This window comes from Sceloporus occidentalis, unplaced genomic scaffold (assembly GCF_023333645.1).
Source record: "Sceloporus occidentalis isolate IW3139 unplaced genomic scaffold, rSceOcc1.0.p SCAF_16, whole genome shotgun sequence".
NCBI lineage: Eukaryota > Metazoa > Chordata > Lepidosauria > Squamata > Phrynosomatidae > Sceloporus > Sceloporus occidentalis.
The window spans coordinates 587,224-611,999 of record NW_028316996.1 but is presented as its reverse complement, the minus strand read 5'-3'; the positions used below and the strand labels follow the sequence as shown (position 1 = coordinate 611,999).

Sequence of the window (24,776 nt, the reverse complement as noted above, 5' to 3'; positions counted from 1 at the left end):
ATCCAGGCAAGTGTATTTGATAAGATGTCCAGATGTGTTTATTCATAAATGTCTGAGTGAAAGAATGAAGAAGAAAAAAGGACCCACATTCCACACTAATTTACACCAGTCTTTTATAATAAAACACACGGCGTGTTTGTGTGTCACATACTCTTGTGTGAGCTTTAGGGAAAATGCTGTCAAAGTCTATTTAGTTATTTTTGACTGCAGCACCGCTCTAAGTAGTCCAGTGTGAGTTGGGGGAAGGAATGGATGTGATTCACTCATCCTGTCCTTTGCCCACTACTTCTCCAACTTCTTTGAAGTGTCGCTGATTGGAAATAAAGATGTCTCTTCCTTCCCACTCTGACAGGTTCTACAAACAAAAAAATACACCCAAAGGGCTAATTCCATGACCATATATCTCTGCATGCAACAACTGGTGATCATATTGTGTACGTTTACTGATCAACTGTGACTAAATACTAAATTTTCTCTTGGGCTAATGTGGCAATATCCATTTATCTTATTGAAAGGACTTGGAGCACTTTCAGTGTATAGTTGCATCAACCCTTATCAGCTTAAAGGCACACTCTGGTCATCATATGCACATATAAAAACGTAATTAACTTATTCTCCTTGCAAGACTGCATTCCTCTGAATGCCCCTGAATTGCCCATTTTCTCCTGCTCCTAGCTCCTTGGTTTGTAGGAGATGCATACGAATGAACACATCTACCTCTGTAGTACCCTGTTACACCCGTAAGTTTCAATATGGCACTTACAGGTAAAGAAGGCATATTAAAATACTTAAAAGTACTTAAATATGGATTTTTTTGTTGGTGATGCTCTATAGGACTGTCCCTTTAGATAAATACGTTATCTAATAGCATTTCGCTAAAAGCTCTAGCCAATCATATGCTCATACAGGCCGAAAATTCCCAATATTACAACAAAACCCAGTCTCTCTTCACAGCCATAGGGTCTGGAAATTTCTGGTGATATCTGGATCACTCCAGTGCCGCTTCAAGGGTTAAATGCAATGCTTTTTTTTTCACTGTACTTGATTAGAAGTATAAACTGCTAGTCTGGGGTCACACAATCATCTGGCAAATATTTTGCTCAGCAGAGTTTACTACACGCTTCATAATATCTTATTAAAAAATGCTGTGCCATCTGTGAATTATTTTACAACCCAAAATAGCACCTAAATTTAGTCAGCCGTCTTCCAGAGCTGCCTCGCAGAAACTGCAGGAGTTGTGGTGATTATTCACCCCGTGCAAGGCAGGTTCAGGAATTATTCGCAAATCTTGATTAACACAGAGTGGGTAATTAGCATAAAAATAATAGTTTATATTTTAAACATGATTACAGGTCAGGTCAGGGTTTTTGAAATCTGAAATCAACCTTTTCTGATCTTATTCTGCATGCCTACAGCTAGCGGTGGGTGAAAACGTAATTTGCTCCTCATGTTTTATGCAATTTTTCATCACAATTGATTTTTTTAATTGATTTTTTTGCATCAAGACTCAAGCAGAATGGAATCCCTGAATAAGACTATCCATGTAATCATTATTTCAACTCCATGCATTCCTGGATTGGTCTGGTATTCATACCATACCACACAAGTGTCCTGGAATAAGCAGGCCAGTCACAAGTTGGAAATATAAATTTGTAGAATTATTATACATGACAAAACGACACCGGGCTAACGTACATAATTCTTATGAGGGCTTTTATTTCAACTTGAGGATCATCTATGATACTTTTCACAAAAAGATAATAAATTACCTTTACCTGGTAATACCTGGTATATAACTCTGTATCTTCCCACATCAAGTTATTGTTTTATTAGTTTTTTTAAGCACTTTTCTTAGTCAATGTATTGAGGCTAGATACCCCAGACCTGGCATACATAGTGTTAAAATATTTCTCCTTGGTAAAGGAGATAACATTAACGCAGATAAATAGTTTTCATTTGTTAAAATGGATTGTTGGTCTAATTTCACCAAGTGAAACCTGCTCTATGGTCCTGGGAGTGCCGACGCTAATGAAGATTTAGTTACATGACAAGACGTGTTTAACACACTGTAATTCTACTTCACATTCTTGTTCTTGTTTATTGATCTGACATAAATGTCCTTGGGTTATAATCTATTTCAGGTAAGCAAGCATCTCATATTTACTGCTTAACAAGGAAACAAAGGGGTAGTGTAATCAAGTACCGCCGGTGATATCAACTAATAAATATTTATAATATTTATTTTATTTTTCTGTCTTCCTTTTTTTCCTCGAATTCTCGAGTTAAAAATACATGCAGGGATTAGATCCAGATTGTCTCTTTGTCTAAAACGAGCTGTATCAACATATAAGGTACTTATTAAAATAAAACGTATGGTCTCACCAAACGTGCTACAGATTTCAAAATCCAAGTCCATAGAATAATGGGTAATGACATACAAATAATTGTTAGTAATTAGTACAGTAGCTACATACCTATAGTTATATCTTTTGGACTTTACATGCAAAGGGAATACCATCAAACGGATGGACACAGATGTGCAATACCTCTTTAAAGCTACATCAATCACCACAACAAAGCCCCTGGAATTTACTGGCTGCAGAAGTTGAATTAAGAGCACGCTGGGCTTATGATGGGGACGGTCCTTTTACTCATTAAAAACAGAATGTGCTTCAAAACCCAATGTCGTTAACCTTTAAATGCTGTATCAACACAAACGGAAGGCACTTTTGTATCTTCACTGTTTCATATGAGGTGTTTCCCACAACACTAGTGGATGATCCTTAAAGGATTCCTAAATAACTAAACCTCTACTATTCCCTGTCCCTACACCTATCCCCCTTAAGCACCACATACATCGATATAATAGCTAAATACAGACAAAGGGTCTTTTCCTTTTTTTTTTCTAGTTTCACCCGCACACCAACACTAGTTTTATAGAACGGACTTACCTCAATCAGAGTACGGATGGAATGAGATCTTGCGTTGCGAGGCTCCGAACGGTTAACACTTGATGTTTTGAGGTTTATGGTCTGTATTTAGCGGTTGTATCAATGTATTTGGGTGCTTAGAGGGAATAGGTGTGGGGACAGGGAATAGTATATGTTTAGATATTTAGGAATCTTGTAATTATCTCAATAAAGGTTATATTTTAAGTAATGGTTACTTGGATACGTTTCTTGGATGTTTAATTGAGGTAGTCACTGGGTAGCTGCTGGGTAATTTGTTAGATTGTTAGTAACTGGGTATTTTTCTTGAATAATTGCTCCAAATGGTTTTCCCCAGTAGTTAGTTGAGCCTGTTGCTTCTTGCGGCTTGGATATAGTCATAAACTTTAGGAAACATTTTTCTACATAGTAAGCTATGATGGGAAGCCCTCATGTGTTCCTCTTCATTATGTCTAATATGTTCTCTCTATTTTTTAGCATCCATGTTAGAGGACACTACTTGTAGTAAAACTTACAGATAGAAGGCAAAAAATATGGTATACTGCACCCATTGGCATAACCGCATGTGGATCTGGCCCAAAAAGCTTTGGCGGCACAGTTGTATGTGGTTGTTATATAAGTAGACTGTTCCTGAAACATTGGGATGAGGTTTACATTCTAATGCTTCATTGAGCAACATTTTTATTTGCACACTAGGCCAGTATGCACATGTAAAAGCTTGTACCCCCTTCATAATTATTTCACTGCCAGCGCATTATGTTCCGTATTAGTAATATGGAAACGACGGAAACAACAAAGACGTGCTTGTTTACGTGTTCCCCATAACATTCATTGACCGACAATATTCACAGAAAAATGCGGAGAATCGCAAGCTTTTAAGACCTCAGCTTTTAAGAACTACATTTCTCAATTTCCCTGACATTTTACATTTTCAAGAGAAATGAAAGCTAAATGAAAAGTAAAATACTTAGGACGCATATATTTTGAAGGATTTTGTAACAAATATAAAAAGAAAGCAACAATTCTCTGCATTTTTTCAGTCATCACTTGTAGTAACCTTTGAAGTGGAATTAGAACATATGAATTTCACGCAAAAGTTTACATAACGTATATACAAATGTGGAAAAACGTCACGTTATTGTAACGCCACAGAACAGCACATGAATCAGTGATAATACCCAGGAGAACGCTTCATTTACAGTTACAATTCCTAAAAATTAAAAAGGACATTCATCACAAACCTTTGCTCATAAGTAAAATACCAATCTATATATACCCCTGGTACAGAGCTGTGGAACATGATGTCTTAAATGATTAATACTATATACCAGGGGCGTCCAACATGCGGCCCGCGGGGCAAATGCGGCCCGCGTGACCTCGAGGTGCGGCCCGCGTGAGATCGGCAGCCAGGATCACAAGCCCTGCCGCTTACTTGTGGGAGGGTCTATTCTCTGCTCCAGTCCTGCCTCCTCTGTGGGGAGAACGAGGGAGGCCGCGCCCCCTGCTGAACTCTGTGAGCGGCATCGAGAGTTGTAGTAGGTAACGGGGTGGGGGAGGTTGTTTGAATGAGTATGCCTGTGAGGAAATGAATGTGTGAATGAGTGTGAATGAGTATATGAATGAATGAGTGTGTGTGTGATAGCATGGATGCGTAAGTTCTGGAACCTAGGCCTGATGGGACTGTGATTGCTGTTAGCAATCACACTCCTATCATGCTAAGTCAGCCAGTACATGCTGAAGCCTGGATAGCTGCCCCCCTTGTGTATTGATGCTGCCAGCAGTATGGGGTCTGCACCTACAGCCACCCTGTACCAGCATGTACTGGCTGACTTGGCATGATAGGAGTGTGATTGCTAACAGCAATCACAGTCCCATTATGTCTAGGTTCCAGCATTTACTGGTTGCCTGGGTATGAAAAGAGTGTGTTTGCTGTTAGCAATCACACTCCTATCATGCCAAGTCATATTTTTTTGTCCAATTGTGGTGTGTTACTTTTAATAAAAGTGTGGTTACACACTAAAATTGGACAAAAATTACTGGTACAATGCCCAGCCAACCAGTACATGCTGGAATCTGGGTATGCCTGAGATTGCTGTTAACAATCATAATATATAATTTTTTTATCGGTGTATCCCTAAAATAAATAGAACTATTTCATTTTAACTTATCCAGAATCCTGAATTTGTAGTCACAAAACCTTCTAGGCCCAGAAATCAGTGAGAGGAAAAGTAAAGGTTTTGTGTCATTTACTTTATTTTAATACCTCCCCCGGGTTAGCCCCCCCATATTAAATTTTTTTACAAAAGATCATGGCATTTGTTAGATCATTGTTAGATCAGGTTTGATCAACTGTTTTTTTCGTTAGATCTACTCTAAAATAGGCAATATTAACAATCTTTTTCAGGGGGGGCTAACCCGTAGCCAGCCCCCCCTCAACAAAAATTTCAACAAAATGTTACTGATTATGATAGCTCTACGTTAGATCAGGTTTGATCAGACAAAATTTTTGTTAGATCTAGTCTAATTACTGAGATATTGCATATCCCCCTCAACTGAAATTTGGATTTTTTTTAATGGATCTTGGTAGATATTCGTTAGATCAGGTTAGATCAACAGTTTTTTTCGTTAGATCTACCACGCAGGAGGCGGTATTCACAATCCTATTTTGTGTGCGGGGGATGGGTACACATACGGTCTGGCCCCCCCTCAACTGAAATTTGGATTTTTTTTAATGGATCTTGGTAGATATTCGTTAGATCAGGTTAGATCAACTGTTTTTTTCGTTAGATCTACCACGCAGGAGGCGGTATTCACAATCCTATTTTGTGTGCGGGGGATGGGTACACATACGGTCTGGCCCCCCCTCAACTGAAATTTTGATTTTTTTTTAATGGATCTTGGTAGATATTCGTTAGATCAGGTTAGATCAACAGTTTTTTTCGTTAGATCTATCACACAGGAGGCGATATTCACAATCCTATTTTGTGTGCGGGGGATGGGTATACATAGGGGCTGGCCCCCCCTCAACTGAAATTTGGATTTTTTTTAATGGATCTTGGTAGATATTCGTTAGATCAGGTTAGATCAACAGTTTTTTTCGTTAGATCTACCACGCAGGAGGCGGTATTCACAATCCTATTTTGTGTGCGGGGGATGGGTACACATACGGTCTGGCCCCCCCTCAACTGAAATTTTGATTTTTTTTTTAATGGATCCTGGTAGATATTCGTTAGATCAGGTTAGATCAACTGTTTTTTTCGTTAGATCTACCACGCAGGAGGCGGTATTCACAATCCTATTTTATGTGCGGGGGGATGGGTATACATACGGGCTGGCCCCCCCTCAACTGAAATTTGGAAAAAGAATTATGGATTTTGGTAGATATTCGTTAGATCTGGTTAGATCAACAGTTTGTTTCGGTTGGAGGGACAACCCATATGTATTCCCATCCCCCCGCACACTATATAGGATTGTCAATACCCCCTCTTGTGTGATAGATCTAACAAAGAACACAGTTGATCTAACCGGATCTAATGAATATCTACCAAAATACATGAAAAAAATTCCAAATTTCAGTTGAGGGGGGGCCAACCCGTATGTATACCCACCCCCCGCACACAAAATAGGATTGTGAATACAGCCTACTGGGTGATAGATCTAACGAAACAAACTGTTGATCTAACCAGATCTAACGAATATCTACCAAAATCCATAATTTTTTTTCCAAATTTCAGTTAAGGGGGGGCCAGCCCGTATGTATACCCATCCCCTGCACATAAAATAGGATTGTGAATACCGCCTCCTGTGTGATAGATCTAACGAAAAAAACAGTTGATCTAACCGGATCTAACGAATATCTACCAAAATCCATTAAAAAAAATCCAAATTTCAGTTGGGGGGGGCCAACTCGTATGTATACCCATCCCCCGTACACAAAATAGGATTGTGAATACCGCCTCCTGCGTGGTAGATCTAACGAAAAAAACTGTTGATCTAACCGGATCTAACGAATATCTACCAAAATCCATTTAAAAAAATCCAAATTTCAGTTGAGGGGGGGCCAACCCGTATGTATTGCCATCCCCCACAAACAAAATAGGATTGTGAATACCGCCTCCTGCGTGATAGATCTAACGAAAAAAAAAACAGTTGATCTAACCGGATCTAACGAATATCTACCAAAATCCATTTAAAAAAATCCAAATTTCAGTTGAGGGGGGGCCAGCCCGTATGTATACCCATCCCCCGCACATAAAATAGGATTGTGAATACCGCCTCCTGGGTGATAGATCTAACGAAAAAAACTGTTGATCTAACCGGATCTAACGAATATCTACCAAAATCCATTAAAAAAAATCCAGATTTCAGTTGAGGGGGGGCCAGACCGTATGTGTACCCATCCCCCGCACACAAAATAGGATTGTGAATACCGCCTCCTGCGTGGTAGATCTAACGAAAAAAACAGTTGATCTAACCTGATCTAACGAATATCTACCAGGATCCATTAAAAAAAATCCAAATTTCAGTTGAGGGGGGGCCAGACCGTATGTGTACCCATCCCCCGCACACAAAATAGGATTGTGAATACCGCCTCCTGCGTGGTAGATCTAACGAAAAAAACTGTTGATCTAACCTGATCTAACGAATATCTACCAAGATCCATTAAAAAAAATCCAAATTTCAGTTGAGGGGGGCCAGCCCCCCTCATTAAATATGCAATATCTCAGTAATTAGACTAGATCTAACAAAAATTTTGTCTGATCAAACCTGATCTAACGTAGAGCTATCATAATCAGTAACATTTTGTTGAAATTTTTGTTGAGGGGGGGCTGGCTACGGGTTAGCCCCCCCTGAAAAAGATTGTTAATATTGCCTATTTTAGAGTAGATCTAACGAAAAAAACAGTTGATCAAACCTGATCTAACAATGATCTAACAAATGCCATGATCTTTTGTAAAAAAATTTAATATGGGGGGGCTAACCCGGGGGAGGTTATTTTAATCTGCATATTTTATTAAAGGCCATATTTTCACACAGTGAAATATGAGTGCGGCCCTCGCACGTATACAATTTTGATGAAGTGGCCCACTGCAGAAAAAACTTGGACACCCCTGCTATATACACTATATATAGATCACTATGATGAGGTTTACATCATAAAATACTATCATGGCAGACATGCAAATATGCCATTAAGAAGAAATTAGTAGTAGAAAAATTACTGGAACACTCTAGGTCTATGTTCGTGTTAAATGCATCTCACTTAACTCCTCCTCCTGCAGCCTCTACTGAAGGCAGGGAGCATGCTGAAATGTACCTCTTGCACATGCTCAGTAGAACTCAATGAGAATAGATGTAGCTAATCACATGCAAACTATCTGAACACTGTGGTTTTGCTAGTATACAAGTGATTGGCTGCTGCTTAGTGGACACACTACTTCATATGTGCAAGAAGTCTACATACCGTATTTGCTCGATTATAAGACGACCCCCCAAATCTGAATATTAATTTAGGAAAAAAAGAAAAAGCCTGAATATAAGACGACCCTATAGGAAAAAAGTTTTACCAGTAAATGTTAATTCATCTAAACTATTTTTTTTTAATAAAAGCTATGATTGAAAAAACATTTTGGTTTTATTTCCTTCTATTTTCCAACCTGCCCCCCAGTTATGTACATCTGCCCCAGAAATGCCTTATACTCCCTATATGCCACTGTGCCCCATTATATGCCTTTTAACCCTCTAAATGCCACTGTGCCCCATGATATGCCTTTTAACCCTATATGCCACTGTGCCCCATGATATGCCTTTTGACCCCCTATGTTCCACTCTGCCTCCAGAAATGCCTTATACCCCTATATGCCACTCTGGCATTTAGAGGGTTAAAAGGCATATTATGGGGAAGAGTGGCATATAGGGAGGTTTAAGGCATTCAGGAGGCAGAGTGGCGTATAGAGGGTTAAAAAGGCATTTCTGGAGGCAGAGTGGCATTAAGGGGGTTAAAACGCATTTCACAGAGCACTCTGCCTCCAGAAATGCCTTATGCCCCCCATTTAACACTCCCCCCCCCCAAACTTACCGGTGCTTCTGACTTCCCTGTCATGTAGCCGGGGCAGCGTGTAGATCCCACGCACTTACGCTGCAGCCGGAAGGAGGCGTGGCTACCAGCGGGGGTTGTCTGCGTCCATCGCGCAGACCTTCCCCGACTGTCAGAGTTCCCCGCACCGGTGCGGCACCGCACGGAAGACAGGAGGATCCAGGTCCCCTGCAGCTGCGGGGGATCTGGATCTTAGTCGTCTCATAGTCAGACCTATTTGAGGTCTGATTAAAAGACGACCCCGATTATAAGACGAGGGGTATTTTTCAGAGCATTTGCTCTGAAAAAAACCTCGTCTTATAATCGAGCAAATACGGTACTAACGCTCTCTGCTTTCAATATAGCAAGACAGGCTTAAGTGAGACAGAAGAATAGCTAAAATAATACCTACTTGCATTAGCAATAGAATTGTTAAAAATATAATTTGTTTTATTTTTTTTTAACTATTCCCTCAGCACTAAAAAAATGCCATGACAAACATTCTTGTTCCAAGTCTTTATCCCGTTAAAAAAACAAACATGTTTTCAAGTAACGGCTTGTGGGCAGATTTACCAAAAACCTAGGAGCAGCGCATTCTGTGGTTGACAAGATTTACTGTCCATTTACACCCAAGTTGTTAAAATTATTATTATTTTTATTATTAATAATCATTGATTTATATAGTGCCATAATATTCTGCAATATTTTACAATAGAATGTGGAAAAATGCAAAAATATGGCTAATTCAACATGGACCCTATAGCCAGCTTTAGGCCAAAAATACTGATATTGCAATATAAAGGAAGTCAGTTTTCAAGGAATGCTGCAGCTGTTCTTAACCACAAGTTTTGTTTTCAACGCATACTTGGCAGGTTCTTGACAATAGCTGTGAAATTTAAGTAATATGGTTCAATTACAAGCAGACCCTTAGGGCAAAAGTTTATAAATGAGTGATAAAAGAATTGTTTTCAATTCCAAATGTGCTCATCAAGTCCCTTCAAGTTTCTCTATTTACTAAGATCAGATCTAGAGAAGGAATCTTTAACGTGCTTGATGAGTGGTGACAGAGGTTTGTATGTCTGTATGATGCATTCTATATGGAGGGTGGTAGGAAAATACAGGATAAGACATTCCGGATCATAACACTGCCTTTGTCGTACATTCTAATTTAAGATACTTATACTGCCCAGACTTTATGCTTTAAAAAAGCCAACTCCGCTGTAGTCCATTGTGAGTCATTTTGTAACGTAACCAATTACACTATAATCAAAGGATAATAAACAACTTAAGACTTTTTTTTAGCATTTACGTCTACTGGGGTCTTTCGAAAAATCTTTTATTCAAGAGCAACCTAAGTCTGAAGCCAGTACTGCAAACCACTATAGCACTGCTGCAATTAAAAATCTGGCAGCCAAAAGGTTAAAAGACAGCTTTATGACCTTAACTTCCCTTGATTACATCATATCACTCAGATTCATTCAGGAAGCTTTTGATTTATTTGTATTAAATGACACGTTGCAAGGTTAAGTCAAGATTATTGTGGAATATTATGTATTAGTATGTTATATATTTCCTTACATGTTATAAGGATGGCCATCCAGCAATCAATGGGTTAACGGCCCCCAACAGTATATAGAACTACCTTTGAACGACACCACTCCCCTTACTTGTGGAGGGAGAGGAATCCTGTTTAAGCGAAGAGGACTTCATTCCAAACCACTGCAGATGGGAATGGTTATAAAGACACTGTAGCCAGATGCACAGTCTCTAATTTAGTCCAAAGCATATAATTAGCAGTCAGAAAGTCTGTAATGAAAGACCAAAATGCAGAAGAAAAAGAACAACCACAGCCCATCACTGTCAACAATAACCAGGATTTAACCCTGCTTTATAAAACAAGAGGCTGCCTTTAAATAATCCCATAAAGCAGGCCTGCATAGTTCAAAGCTTACTAACCGATGCTGGACTACAACTCCGATCACTTTCATCTTTCAGAAGCTTCTGGATTTGTATCCTGATGCAGTATGTTAGTAACACTAGAGCAAATAGCAAAAAACGTTGCAAGTCATTATAAAATGTGGAACTACATAATAGCAAACAGTTTGCCCTGCTTTGTAGGAACATTTACAAATTATGTCACTGGTGGTGAAAGTTGTGACATCATGGCATTATGTCACACTTCACAGCGGGGCAAATATCACACCAAACAAATATTAAGCCAATGTTAAGTATACATTGGGCAATTCGCTCACCAGAATGCTAATCTATCACAAAATTAGCTATGAGACACAAGTAATGTCAGGATTTCCTGTCTATATTGGGACAGTTGGCAACTATGAATCATAGTAAACACAATTTTATTAACACTGAATTTTAAATATTCAACGACAAGTTAGATAATCTTTCACATGACTGGATGAGAGTGATGGTATTTATAAAATACCATAGATGAAATTTGCCTCCTACAGTATGATAAAATCCCAAGGCAGAGCCAAATTAAAGTACGGACGGTGTCATGGCGATTTGTTTAATATGGTAAGAGTAGAAGATTGCTTAAAGCATCGCAGGAGCATTCATCCTTGTTGCCAAGCTCTTAATAACTAATTAAATCACCCACTTCAAAATGATTTATAATTTGCATCTTGCTTAATTTACAGGCACACGGCTATTTATTGGTTTCCCAATTGTAAATCAACTGTCGAAATTAGCAGATGCTTATTAGTAAGGAGATTTAACTACATTTTATGTCAATGGATTTTTTTTTTATGGGGTTTAAGCTCCTATGACCAGCAAATGATGATGAGACCTGTAGTCCAATCGGGAAACGAATGGGACTAGTATTCCCAGCTTGTTAGTAGATTACGCACCATGAGCACCAGATACCGCCTTGCCTTCTCCCAGGCATTTCATCGAAATGAAGGCAAATAACCCTGTTTCCGCACAAGCTAGTTTTGAACAGAAAATCAATAACTTTCAAATTCCCATGGATACCCATAAATACCCCTTCTTGCCAAAAAGTGATCCAGTTTATTCTTGAAAGCCTTCACAGCATCGATGACCACCTCCTCCATAGGCAGTGCATCCCAAGGCTTTACAGCCCTTGCTGTGACGAGCCGCCGTCTGTTTATGCTTGGTTTTCTCTAATCATAAGCCGCATCGTTTCGGCTACAATGTACTTAGGGTTAGGATTTAGTGTGAATAAAATACAAAGCTTGAAAACAATGATTTTGCAAGTAATATAACGTAAATTCAATTGCCCGTGAAAATGTTTTGGTTTTTTTACAGCATTTGATGTTCTTTTTTTGTATTGTACTTTATGAGAGATTTGGCAGATAAAAGCTCGAATGTGCTGTATAAAAATAAAGTTTAATTATTCTGTAGATTTTCTGAATTCCTTAGTTCAGATAGACTGATAGACATTAGATGAATTTTGTAACACACCATAAATATTCTTTGGAGATATGTTAAGTGCTCATACCAGGGAATTCTGTGCTTAACAACAATCACAAGGAAGAATTTTTGTTCTTATTTCATAGAACAAAAATGAACCACCATATACATAAGCCTGTGATGTAAAATATGCCACGTATTTCCCTGAGTACATAGAATACACCCCATATAGCACACAATTCCACTTTTTTGTACGGTCTATCCTGCCACTTGGACACTTTCTAATCGATGATTTTGTTTGTCCCACTTTGTGGTGGACACTTTACTAATTCCCCCGTATGAACCAATGACTTCCACATTCCAAGAAGTTGGATGGAAATTCCTATTACAAGTTACCAAAGCACTTATCCTTGAGCCTTACAGTAGAGACTCCACGCAAGGCCTGGTCTCATAATATTGCGTATTTTTTAGGTCGTGTAATGCCATATATCAAGGAATCACCTGGTATGCATTAAACATATGGGCCAGTTAGCTCAGTGGTGGGCTACTTCAGCTGTGGGTGAACAAGTCTCATCATACTCAGTATGATCTGCAGTCTTATATGTCCAACAAGTTTATACACTCTAGCTCTTTGCCTTCATGATATTCAAGGTTTCACGATGGCAATTTTATTGCTGGTGCATCACAGTTGAAATATCTTCTTGAGTATCATGATGGAGACATTCTGGCTTATAACCTGTTAGCCACTATAAGTGCTCAGTCCGCAAGCTCCATTTCAGATAATTTTATGCTCAAGGGAGTGGGCGCCAATTATAAGTCAATTATTGACTTATTTAATGCAATCGTATTGCACAGTTCTTTTATTAATGCCTCTAAAACTAGAAAGATAAAATCCATAGAACAAACCTCATCCAGAATATCACATTAATTTCAAAGAAAAGGAATCCTGTAAAAAGTCCAACCTTCTGTAAAGTGAGTTATTCCTGATGTGAAAACTCATATCCATTTAATGTTAAGGTTAACGTTAAGGGACTGCTGTTAGTCACTAAATGCTAATCTATGTTGAAGCCCTAACAGTATCTCACCCTGAGACAGATCTGGCCCACTCAGCTCCATCGACGCATGCTATTTTCTGAATTTCTCTTTGTGAAGGTCATTCACACATGTTAGTTTAGTTAGTTTAAGTCTGAAAATAAAATTTCTAAGCACAGATTCAATCATTTTAATTTATAGTTTAATGGTAATGGGAGGACAATGTGCACACAGATCCTAACCAGGAGATCTTCAATGCTTGGGATAAACACTCCAAAGCCAACAAGCTCTGTTTGTAGTAGTGACATCAAACGTCAGCAACATAATAATAACTGCATAAAAATAAGATAAACAAAAATTCAAGTTCAAAAATCTCTTGAGTGGCAATCCGTGACATCATCCACATAGCTTTCTACAAAATAGGCCACACATACTCTCATTATGCACTGATTGAAAGCTTCAGAAATGGGTCATTCGGGTTTAGTAATCAAGGCAGTTATCTGGTTATCTGTTGCTCCAGGCAGAAGCGCTCTGAACTTGATTGTGCTTTCAAACCAATGCACACTTCAAAAATAAGAGGATCCCTTAATACATCAGGGACGTTACACATGTAATGCATTGAAAAGACTGAAACTGCTTAAAGTAAATTTTAGGAGACAAGTAAAAGAACTCGGTTCTCCTTGCGTTACGAAATTTGGCTTGCAAAAACTTAATACAGGGTCACTGGAATGCCGCACTGTAATCTGAAATTACGTGTTACAACTGTGTTAAAATAGTCACCAAATTGTATGACATAAAAATCTATAACTCAAAGCCAATCCTTTGGATTTCAGTAACAGGTTCTTACATTGAGAAAAAAATCATGATATTCCATGTAATACAGAAAATGAAAAATTTAAAACGTGTTTCATTTACTAATTCTGCAGTATGGTTCTCTTTAGGGAAAATACCTTTTTTGTTTATATTGTTAAAAATAAAATAGTTATTATATTTTTTTATTTCCCTTGTACTGTTGAATTTCTGGCCATAACTGTTGGTACAGATGAGACAAAAAAAATGAATTTATCAAATCAATGAAGTATGATTAATTCTGGGAACTCACTGGGTAAAGCCCAAGTACAAGTATTAAAAATATGCAAAATTGGCCCAAAAATATTGCTGTCAATGTAAATTATGTTTCTTTCTTGTATATGATTTTTATTAATATTATGATTGTATAGAATTCTTACACCTGCTCGCTTCAGATCATACTTGTAAACCAATTCTCGTGTGGACCTGTCTTTCTAATGCACTAAACCTGTTTGATTTCAATCTCTGGGTATTAAACTTTATCCTTTATATTGAATTTCCACCGAGTTTTGGAAAGCCCTGATACAACGCAGCATATTGAGTTACCCCAATCCCAGCATAAGTAGAATTCTCTAGAGTTTCCTGTTTGCCTGTTAGGAGACTAACAAATATTTCTTCCCATTCGCTTCTCTCCTGAAATCGAAGGATAATCCAATAATAAAAAAAAAAGGTATCACAAAACAGCACAATATTAAATCCACGTCGCAGCTGTAAAATAAATGTACATCGCCACAACCAATGCAATTAAACGGCATCTGATCAATATGAACGTCATTATATGTGACAGAAATTCTCTCAGAGACTCAGAAGACACGTTAAAGGAATAGTCTAGTAATAAAGTGTTTCCCCCCCCCCCCCATTTTAATGCATTTTGGGAAGCTTTTTTTCCCCATAGACTCCAATGCATTTAGCTGTAAGCAAATAAGCGCATAAATAAAAGAGACTTCTTCTTTCATATCAAGAAGATATGACCGGACTAGAACTTAAATGCCCAAAGCTCTTTTATTATTATCTATTGTTTTATATAGCGCCATCATATTCCGCAGACAGGACATAACAAGTAGTTTACAAGAAAAGTTATTTTACTTACTGAAACCAGAGGTTAGGGGAACCTTGCTCAAACGAGCTTCTATTTTAAGATGCTTGATTGGCATTTTTTTTTTATATCAAATACAGAAACTGAAATTTCTCAATGATTACAACGCCATAAAAATTCCTCTAAGAAATCTATGGTGTCTGATCTCCGTGCCAGGACACAGTGGTAACTGCAGAAAACCTACACTGGTCCGTATCAAATGTTAACTCAATAAGCAATATAATTACCGCTGTACCACAGCATACCCCATCCACTTTCATTCCTGCACAAGTGTCACTTCACATATAAAAATCACTCATCAACATCTAGATTTATCTTGATTTGCTCTGTGTGTTGTGGCCGTGCTCCTTTTTTTATCCAGGGTGCTCTGTTTTACATTACGTTCAATCATTAAATGCAACGAGAAACTGTAGAGAAACTGAAAAAACGGCCAAAGAGCCATTTGCAACAGAAGGGTTAAGATATTGGTGCCAAGCAGCGTAATATCCGTATATGAAATATTTATGAAGCAAGCCTGTAAAACGGAGAAGCGATAAAAAAATTGAATATTGGTCATGCAGTCCCCTGTCGGAAAATATCTATAAGTTGAATTTGCGTTTCTTAATGACTTATAGTAAGTGCTCCATCTTGGGAGTTTCTGCAAACAGTATGTTAAGGTTGTTTTATCTCTAAATTTATCTCTCTGAACTTGTCCCTCCCTTTTATACCTGCGACACCTTATTCAAACTGGCTGGATTAGCACTAGGTCAATTTCCTCATGGTTCCGAAAGGTGATGTCATAAATAAATGGTGTTGCAAATGATTTTTTTTCTCTTGATCTGTAAATTCTCTAGCAATTGTGTTGACGCCGTGTACAGGTGGATCACTTGATACATTCTACTACACCCTCTGCAAGTACTACGAAGGTGACTAAATATTCTCATTGCTGGAAGATAATTTATTGCAAACCGTCAAGCAATCTTATCTGGCCTTGCTCCTTTAAACAAATAGTCTACATGCCCCCAATTTTTTTTTAATCCATTTTAAAGTCTATTTTGCATTTTATTGCATGCATATTGGTGCAGGTGCAAAGGGAGTATCGGTAGCCAATCTTCATGTGTGTCAGCGAAACAGTGTTTGGATTGCATATATGTGATTGGCTGCTGCTATTCCCATTAGTTTCAGTGGTGGCACAGCCCCCATTAACTACAGAGCATGTGTAATAACTGTACTGAAGAATGATCCCTGCCTTTAGGAGAGGCAGCTGGGGAGGAGTTAAATGAGACAGAAGTATTATTTTCTACCTTCAATTACTAAAGATTTTAATAAAACACACTTGAATCCAAGCAAACACGACTTCAATATGCATTTAACATAAAAAAAATTGAGAAAGTGCTCCTTTGACAACTGGCCCAAACCTTACCACCTCCATTACTTCTGCCTTTTGCAACCAGACTCTGCTTCTCCTATGTGCCACACATTGAAAAAATGGTGGACTCCAGAGTACCTATTTCCAGTTATTAGTCAAATAAATGAATCCAGTATATATAGGAACCACGACCTAAATAGCAGTGATTTTTAATGCACATGTACTCAGATGTCATCTGCCAGCTATCCTGAATGTTGGGAGGTACGCTTCCTTTACCTTATTTAACCTTAACCAAGGTGTGCCACCTAAGTCTCGCTGGAACGCAGGCACAACCCTAGAAATGTAATCTACTTGACAAAAGGACATACATTTTCAAAAATGGGAATTCAACGTCCTGTCCAGATTGTGTGCACAGAACCAATTCTTTTTCATTTTATGCAAATTAACACATAGGTGTAACAGGAAATTACATGGCATCGCTGACGCTTGTATTTAAATGTAAATATGATTAAACAAAATTATGCAGATGGATTTCCTTTAACATTTAACTAGCTGTGGCGCGTGCAATATATGAGACAGAGCCCTGGAATGTGTACAGTATAATATTATAGGATACCCCTGGTGGATACAGTTCTTGTAGAGCTCCTCAGTCTACATGAGTTACTGAAGGACACGGTTCCAGCTTTGGTTGGCCGTTGTCCTGCCTTTGGGTGGGTAACCTCTTGCCCTACTATGTTTATATGCTGACCTGGCTCTCATTTCCCTCTATTAATTATAGCTGCAATCAGCTATAATATTTCCTTTAACAATTATGCTGCTTTATAAATAGAAACAGAATATATATTATTAATAAATAGTATGGGAAACAGTATTATTTCTGTTTTGTTTTTTGGAGAGGTGATCGTCGGATAAACTCTCCACACAAATTTACAATTAAACATGATCGACATCTGATGTGGCTTCCCAACTACCCGTGATGGATCTGCACTTGTGTCAATCTTTCATCAAGACAAATAAACTGATTATCTTTTCATTCAATCTCACCTGAGGATCAAATTCATTCTGAAAGTTGGCCATGTTGCAATATAATTGTTTGCATTCCTTCTGGATGCAGAACAGACACAAGGGCATGTATTGTCTTTTTGTGGTTACCCTATGTTTAAAAGCTTGGCAAACTAACAGGACACAATAATAAATCTTGCAATAAATCACTTGGCGGAGGGGGAGGCTGTAGAGCAGATGTTGACGCCAGTCATTATCAGACAATGTGTTTGTAAGTAGATCTCGGATAAACCTCTACAGCTTATAAAAATGCTATGTGTGTATGTAGACATAATTACTTTACAATTAAATTACCAACAAAACAGGGTTTCAAAGTGGATGTTATTGTATTAATCACCTAATCTGCAAAGGACTGAAATCATATTATAGCAATACTTGATTTGCTGTATATTTTTATTACACCAATGGAAGTAGCATCCCACACCTATTGACCTGAAGCTACTGAATAACTACCTGTTTTTGGTTCCAATTAAAACCAATCATTGTGAATGGTTCCATTCTAAATCCTATTTCCAGCTATTTCTGGTGATCTTATTAAATGAGATTAAACATTAGAGCAAATAGTAGGTTCTGGGTGGTAAATAATCCACCAGTGTAGCAATCGTCCAATATGGCACGCAGTCTATAATTCCCACAAGCATCTAGGGCCAAAAGGGAGGCCTGGTCTATGTGTGCTCCAAAACTCCTTAGAGCCTAAAGCCTCTTCATGTAGAAAATGGGTTGTCTCATTGGGGCTGACACAAGAACAAAGCATGGCATGGGACATTATTTTATCCATAAAGCTGCTTCTGGTCCAGGCAGACAAAGCTCAAAGCTGCCCATCCATATCACAGCCTGAAAGATTTCAAAAGCTAAAGATCAGCAGTCTCGGCTGGTCGGACTACACATACCCATTAAAAAAGGAAACGGCTGTATACTTTTCTCAGAAGTGAAACTATATGGGAGTACAACTGTGTCAAAAAGCATCTGCTTGTCCTGACTTGGTTCGGGATTCTTAATGGATCACAGCAGGATCAGCAGAGGTTTTCTTTAGCAAAATTCTAGTTTTATGCAAGGACATAGCGGAGAATAATACCATAGGAACAGGTCTGATAAGAAGGAAAACCAACATTACGGCATGTAGAATCATTACAATTACAGGGCTAAGAGAACATTGACCATTAAAAGCGTGAGTAAAGTTACAGTGAATGATCAAAGCAGTGGTCAAAGTTTTTTTTTCTTACTTAATCAGACTAATGCATTAAAGAAAACTGTAAAATATCATCACTTCTGCTGTTGAGATTTAAAAACAATTAAAGCATCGAGTGCCTCGGGTGGACAATACACAGCGCAGCAACATTTTGGTAGCCAGAAATAGGCAACAAAAGACCCTAAATGTCAGATATGTCAGGTATCTGATGCATTTGAAAGTTATTTGCATTTATCTATATTTGGGTTTAAGCAGAACTATGCAAACTGTTACAGTATCTGAAATTAGACAACTTGTTTAAAATATATTTAAATATTTCCCCACATACTGTCACCACCCATAGTTTTAAGTTTTAACTATAATTTTAAAGACAATGGTAGCCTAAGGGAACTTCAACTTCAACTTAAAAACAAGATACACAGTTCCCAATTTACAATAGATCTTTTTGTTTGGGAGATGATCTGCGTGTGAGATCATGACACAGTTTTGACAAGTGTGTCATCGTTGTGATGTCACATATCTTACCTTCTAGGAACTGAAATAAACCTTTGCTTTTAAACTCAATATTGTCAATTTTAATCATTAAAATTGATTAAGCTATGTAGAACTGAATATACTTTTCCGGCACTAGCAAAATGGGAGAAGGGTTTAGACATTACAATAAATATTGAAGACTGGAATAAAGCATTAAATATAACATATGATACCGTACATTGTTTAAATCTGAATGAGCTCCAATTCAAATTTATGAATAGGTGGTATTTAGTTCCTTCTGTCCTGGCAAAAATGTTACCCAATAACCTTCCAAATTGCTGGAGATGTGGTGCAGAAAAAGAAGATATGCTCCACATTTGGTGGAACTGTAATCCTATTAAAAAACTATGGCAAAGGATTTAACATAGATTAGTCAATAAATTCGGATTAGATTGGGAACTAACCCCTGAAAGAGCTCCACTCCATTTAAATCTACCTAATAATGAAAGAAAAGATATTCAATTCCTTCTACAATTATTGACTGCTATAAAAATAGTGATCGCCAGAAATTGGCGTTCTGGAGAGCCAATCCTATAGGCTAAGATAAAAGCTCAGTTAATATATCAGTGTAACATGGAAAAGGGAATATTGACACAAACCAGCTGGAACACTAATACTTACATTCTCTGGGAGGACAGAATAAAATTTGTGGTTGAAGGTAACTTAAATCCTTGAAACAAGAGGATAATCCGTTAGAGATATTTAAAATCACCCACTCAGAACTTGGATAAGAAGTTAGTAAAGTATAATTGAATCAAATGGAATTGTTATTAGTTTGTATGTTTTTGTATGTTTTGTAATGTTAGTTGGTCTTTTTCTATGTTTATAAATAAAAAAAATAAAAAAAAATATTGTCAATAAAATAATACTGTACATATGTTTTAATAAATCCTACTGTATAGAGCTGCAGAATATGATGGAACTTTAAAAAATCAATCAATAATAAAAATAATAAATTCATTTAGTTTTATGATGTAATGACGTTTATGAGCACAGTACTCCCTACTTACATTCCTGATAATTTATAGAAATTGGTTTCATAAGGTCTGTTTTTGTTATTCAGTATTTTCTTCCAATATTCTGGCAAAAGAAATGGACAAGTAGCAAGGTGCCCCTGGACTATTTGTATTATTTTGCATCAAAAGCACTGCCCTGATATTGAAGTTTCCATTGCCCTTAATAAGTGATCAAGCAGCAAAGTACCAGTTTAGTGATACTTAAAACAGTCAGTTGTTTTTAACATTCCGGCTCGATCAACTAGAGAAGAACGTGCCAAGTATCGCTGCTTAGGCACCAGCTGAAGAAGCACCTTTGGGATTTTAGGAAAGAATAGAAAAGCAAAAAGCAGTTTGATCATTTGCATGTTAATACTGAAAAAATCCCTTCCTGTTGCAAATCCGCTCTGAATGATCCCCACCTAGATTTTTATGCTAATATGCTTTTGCTCATCCAACCCTATCCACCTGGGAGACCATCTTTACTGTAGTCTTACTTAGTGAATGTCTTCTACCAGTCTTCCAAGTATAAGGTAACCCCTTCCATACCAAGGTTTTTTAGTACCCTACGTTGCCATTTTTACCATATGTGGCTTAATCAAGATTCCTCTTTTTTTGTGCTTGATGTAGCCACACAAATTATACATCCTTTCTTTCAGAAAAAAATAGGGCTTTCGTTTGAAACCATAGACACACATGAAGAATACGAATTATGAGTGCTAGTATGTAAAAAAAGGAAGTGAATGCCCAATCAAGCGATCGGACATTCCTTATGAAACAGCGAACTGAAGCGAGCGCAAAGCACCATTACACAAGATCGGTTGGCAGGAAGCCAGCCACGCTGGGCTTCTGCTGACAGATGGGACTCCTGGCTGTGTGGCGGCAGGGAGATGTCCATGTCGCTGGAACAAATTCAGGATGTACTGGTATTTCCTAATGGGTGTCTTGGAACAGATTTTAAGGATGCAATGGTGCGTCCTAAGGGGCACGAAGGGGGTTAAAGAAACAGCTGTTTGCCACTAGAACATAAGAAGTGTCACCGTATTAGTAGTACGCGTCCGGTCCCCTGTATGTCTGTGCCCTGGTTTGTGTTTCTCGGTTAATTCTATTTTAACTGTCTCACCCTGTACTTCTATTTCTTATCTGCTACAGGTAAGCTCCTTGGGTCTGTTAGCCATGTTTTAGTTGTGGTGTCCTGTTTTTTTTTAGTTTAGGGCTGCCTAATGTGAAGTACCGTGAAGTGGTGGCAAGATTCCATCTTATAGCCAAACAACCAACTAAATCTCCACATTTTGAATTAATGTTAGGTCCTAGAGCTAAGCTGTGTGTTTCTTTTTTACCTATGTTTTTGTTTTATAGTTGCCTGTATCCCTGTGCTTCCCTTTGGTTTGTCGTGCCTGCTCGCTTTCAAGATCTGTACCTGATCTGGCACCTGTACCGTCGGCCTAGGTCTGAACATAGATCCTGCAAGCATGGCTTACTAGGTATCCTAGTTTTTGGCTAATATGGCTATATGCATTTTCTTATTAAGATATAAACCAGAAACGATACCCAGTACTATAATTGTAGTAAATATAGGAAGTGTGCTACCTTCCTGCTTAGGCTGCCCATAGGCTTCCACTGCAGTCTTCACAGATGTATAACGGTATTTTGTTTTTTGGATGAAAAGCCTTAAGTAGAAGCTCTGTGATGTCAGATCTGTCGGATCTATAAGTCCGAATAACTAGAAAACAGAACATAAAATACTTTAGAAAAAAGCATCATTAAAAAATACTAATAGCACAAGTCATAGTGATTTTCAGTGCTGGATTCAGTTACTTTTATCTTGGATATGACAGTTCCTCTATTATTTGACGATCAATACGTGCACTTAAGTTGCTCAGCCCATTAAAAATAACAGACTGTACCTGCTGCTTAAATCGTGGATGTTTTATTTTTATCTTTGTATTTTCCACCTACGTAAATGTCCTCTTTTTAATTGCAGATATGGTAACTCTGGGTACTTTTATGGGGTTACAGTTCTCTATATCAATTGAATAATGTCAAACCTACTGTTATCCATCAAAACTGTTCTCCTTATAGAAAATCTACCCTTGTGGCTTGGAACTCGGCTCCAAATAAAAAACCCTCAAAAAATATTAAAAGCTATGCTAATGTAAATAACTATTTGACTTCTGGCTTTTCTGCTGCTAACCCAGCAATGGACCTTTATACAAATGGCAAAAGGTGTGGGGTTTTTTTAGTGCTTTTTGATCTTATAAGAAATGCTATGTACCAGACTCACCCCTTATCCTTTTTTGACCCACAGCCTGAAGCTTAATACTACAACTGGATCAATTGGTTTGGTCAGCTAGCCACAGACATGACAAGCTATATATAAGCTTTCCCAGTGTGCCCAGAGTAAGATATCTTAACAATTCTTTCCTGTGTCGCATCCCTTCTGCTAACAAATGCCCAACCAGACAAACAGGTTCACTGTTCCATTAACAACCAGTGAAGATTGAAATTAAATCAAGCAAAGAATATTTTTTGAGACTACACAACTAAATCAACATGGCCAAAATTAACAAGGGTATGCAACCCAGGATAGTGAGGTTTCTACTCTATATTGCTTAAAATTAAAGGCTACATGCATTAAAGATTGTCTGAGATTTGAGAGGAATGATTTATTCTATAATTTGTGCCTCCGGCATTAGTAGTACAACACGTGCACAGGCATCTGATGATAATGGGACACTTCCCATTTATTTTAGTTGCTAAATAGATGGAATCAATGTGCATTTTTTTCTATTCACCCATGTACCTCTTAGCATGTTTCAAAAATCTACATAATCTCCAAATTCACCGTTGGGAGTGGGTTGCTATCTCGGTTACTCCTTCAACGTATAATAATTCTGGCAATATATCTTCAGGCAACCAAAAGGAAATTCACCAGGTATTACCGGGAATCCGGTATTTAAAAAAAAGAATAAATAATAATAATAAAATCAACAGGTTAGCCAAAAGTACAAGCAGGGATCAACAAACCCAGGATAAAGTTTGGATTATCTATTAAGACTTTAGTCCCTTTATCTAAACTTTGACGTCAGAAGCTAAAATCTCCCTACCTTTATTAAATGTTTGCTTTTTCATGTCTTTTATGTATTTTCAAGTTCTTTACTGACCACATAAACCTAAGTAATAGTGTTTACAGATCCAAATAAGTAATGTGTCAGAAACTCATATATACTGTAGGAGCAATCATTGTAACATGTTTTTAGGATTGTGCATGATCATTCCTCCTCATTACATTATCCCCCCCCCCACTTCCCTTTAGTTCTAAGAGCATTCTGAAAAGTGAGTGAGAAGGGAGAAGATTTTGGAACAAGAAACTAGTTATGCTGGTTTTGCCACTTTTTGTCACAGATTCCAGCTTATTTAGGTAAAATAGTCCACCTTTAAACTATATATATTCCAGAAAAAATTACTAATTACAAATTCAATCATCAGAAACTAAATATAGTTTTAACAAATTAATTTAATGCTAAAAACTGTGGGGGTGGCTCCTCCACTATAGTCATAATTAAAAAAATAGTTCAATTTCAGTTTTATATAGTTTGAAAATCTAACTCGTTATAGCCCCAAGCAGTCCCTCACCTTCTGTCTCGTCCTTCCTCAACCCCCTAAAAGCCTGTAACCTTAAAAGAAGGCTCCGTCGGTGCCACAATGTCTTAGTGTGTCCTAGCGTTATGGTCAATTATGTATATTGTCATTTTTTATGTTACTGTTAATTTGTATCCTTCCCTATTGCAACCGCAGTCCAGAATCTGCTGGAGCTCTATAAATACAGTGTGATAATAATGGGTGTAGTGGGGTCACTGATTGTCCTTGGCTAGGCTTGCCACACTGGCCGTTTTGTCAGGACACACAAATATGTTTCACGTGTTGCTGACCAACACATCAAGTCTGACCCTTCTGTAGTTGAACTGTAGAGAAGGGAATCAATTGTCTTCTTTCCTTACTGCAGGGAGGCACTTTATATGTGTTGGATGGGAAAAAAACCTTGGCACATACCATCCAACGAGAACCTGCTATATCGATATAACCAAAGGTTACCATCAAGAGGAGACATTTCCATAAAAAAAACTCCATTGTACCTGCCACGCATATCTAATTGAACAGTGAGAAGAATATATAATTATCATTCGGCGTTACCTAAGATGACCTACTAGATATTTCTCAGTAGTGGTTGGTATATAGATGCACACACCGAGCTTT

The 24,776-nt window shown here is 37.8% G+C and overlaps 1 protein-coding gene across 1 annotated transcript in view; it reads right to left on the bottom strand.

Moving 5' to 3' along the window:
- Positions 1-259: 259 nt before the first annotated feature.
- LOC149302910 (uncharacterized) overlaps positions 260-24,776 on the bottom strand; it is a 132,960-nt gene continuing 108,443 nt past the window's right edge. The window contains exons 27-29 of the mRNA XM_089481700.1: positions 10,981-11,060; positions 2,952-3,032; positions 260-355 (exon numbers count right to left, since the gene is read on the bottom strand). Of these exons, the coding sequence (XP_089337826.1) occupies positions 260-355; positions 2,952-3,032; positions 10,981-11,060 (257 nt within the window). The remainder of the gene's footprint in view (positions 356-2,951; positions 3,033-10,980; positions 11,061-24,776) is intronic.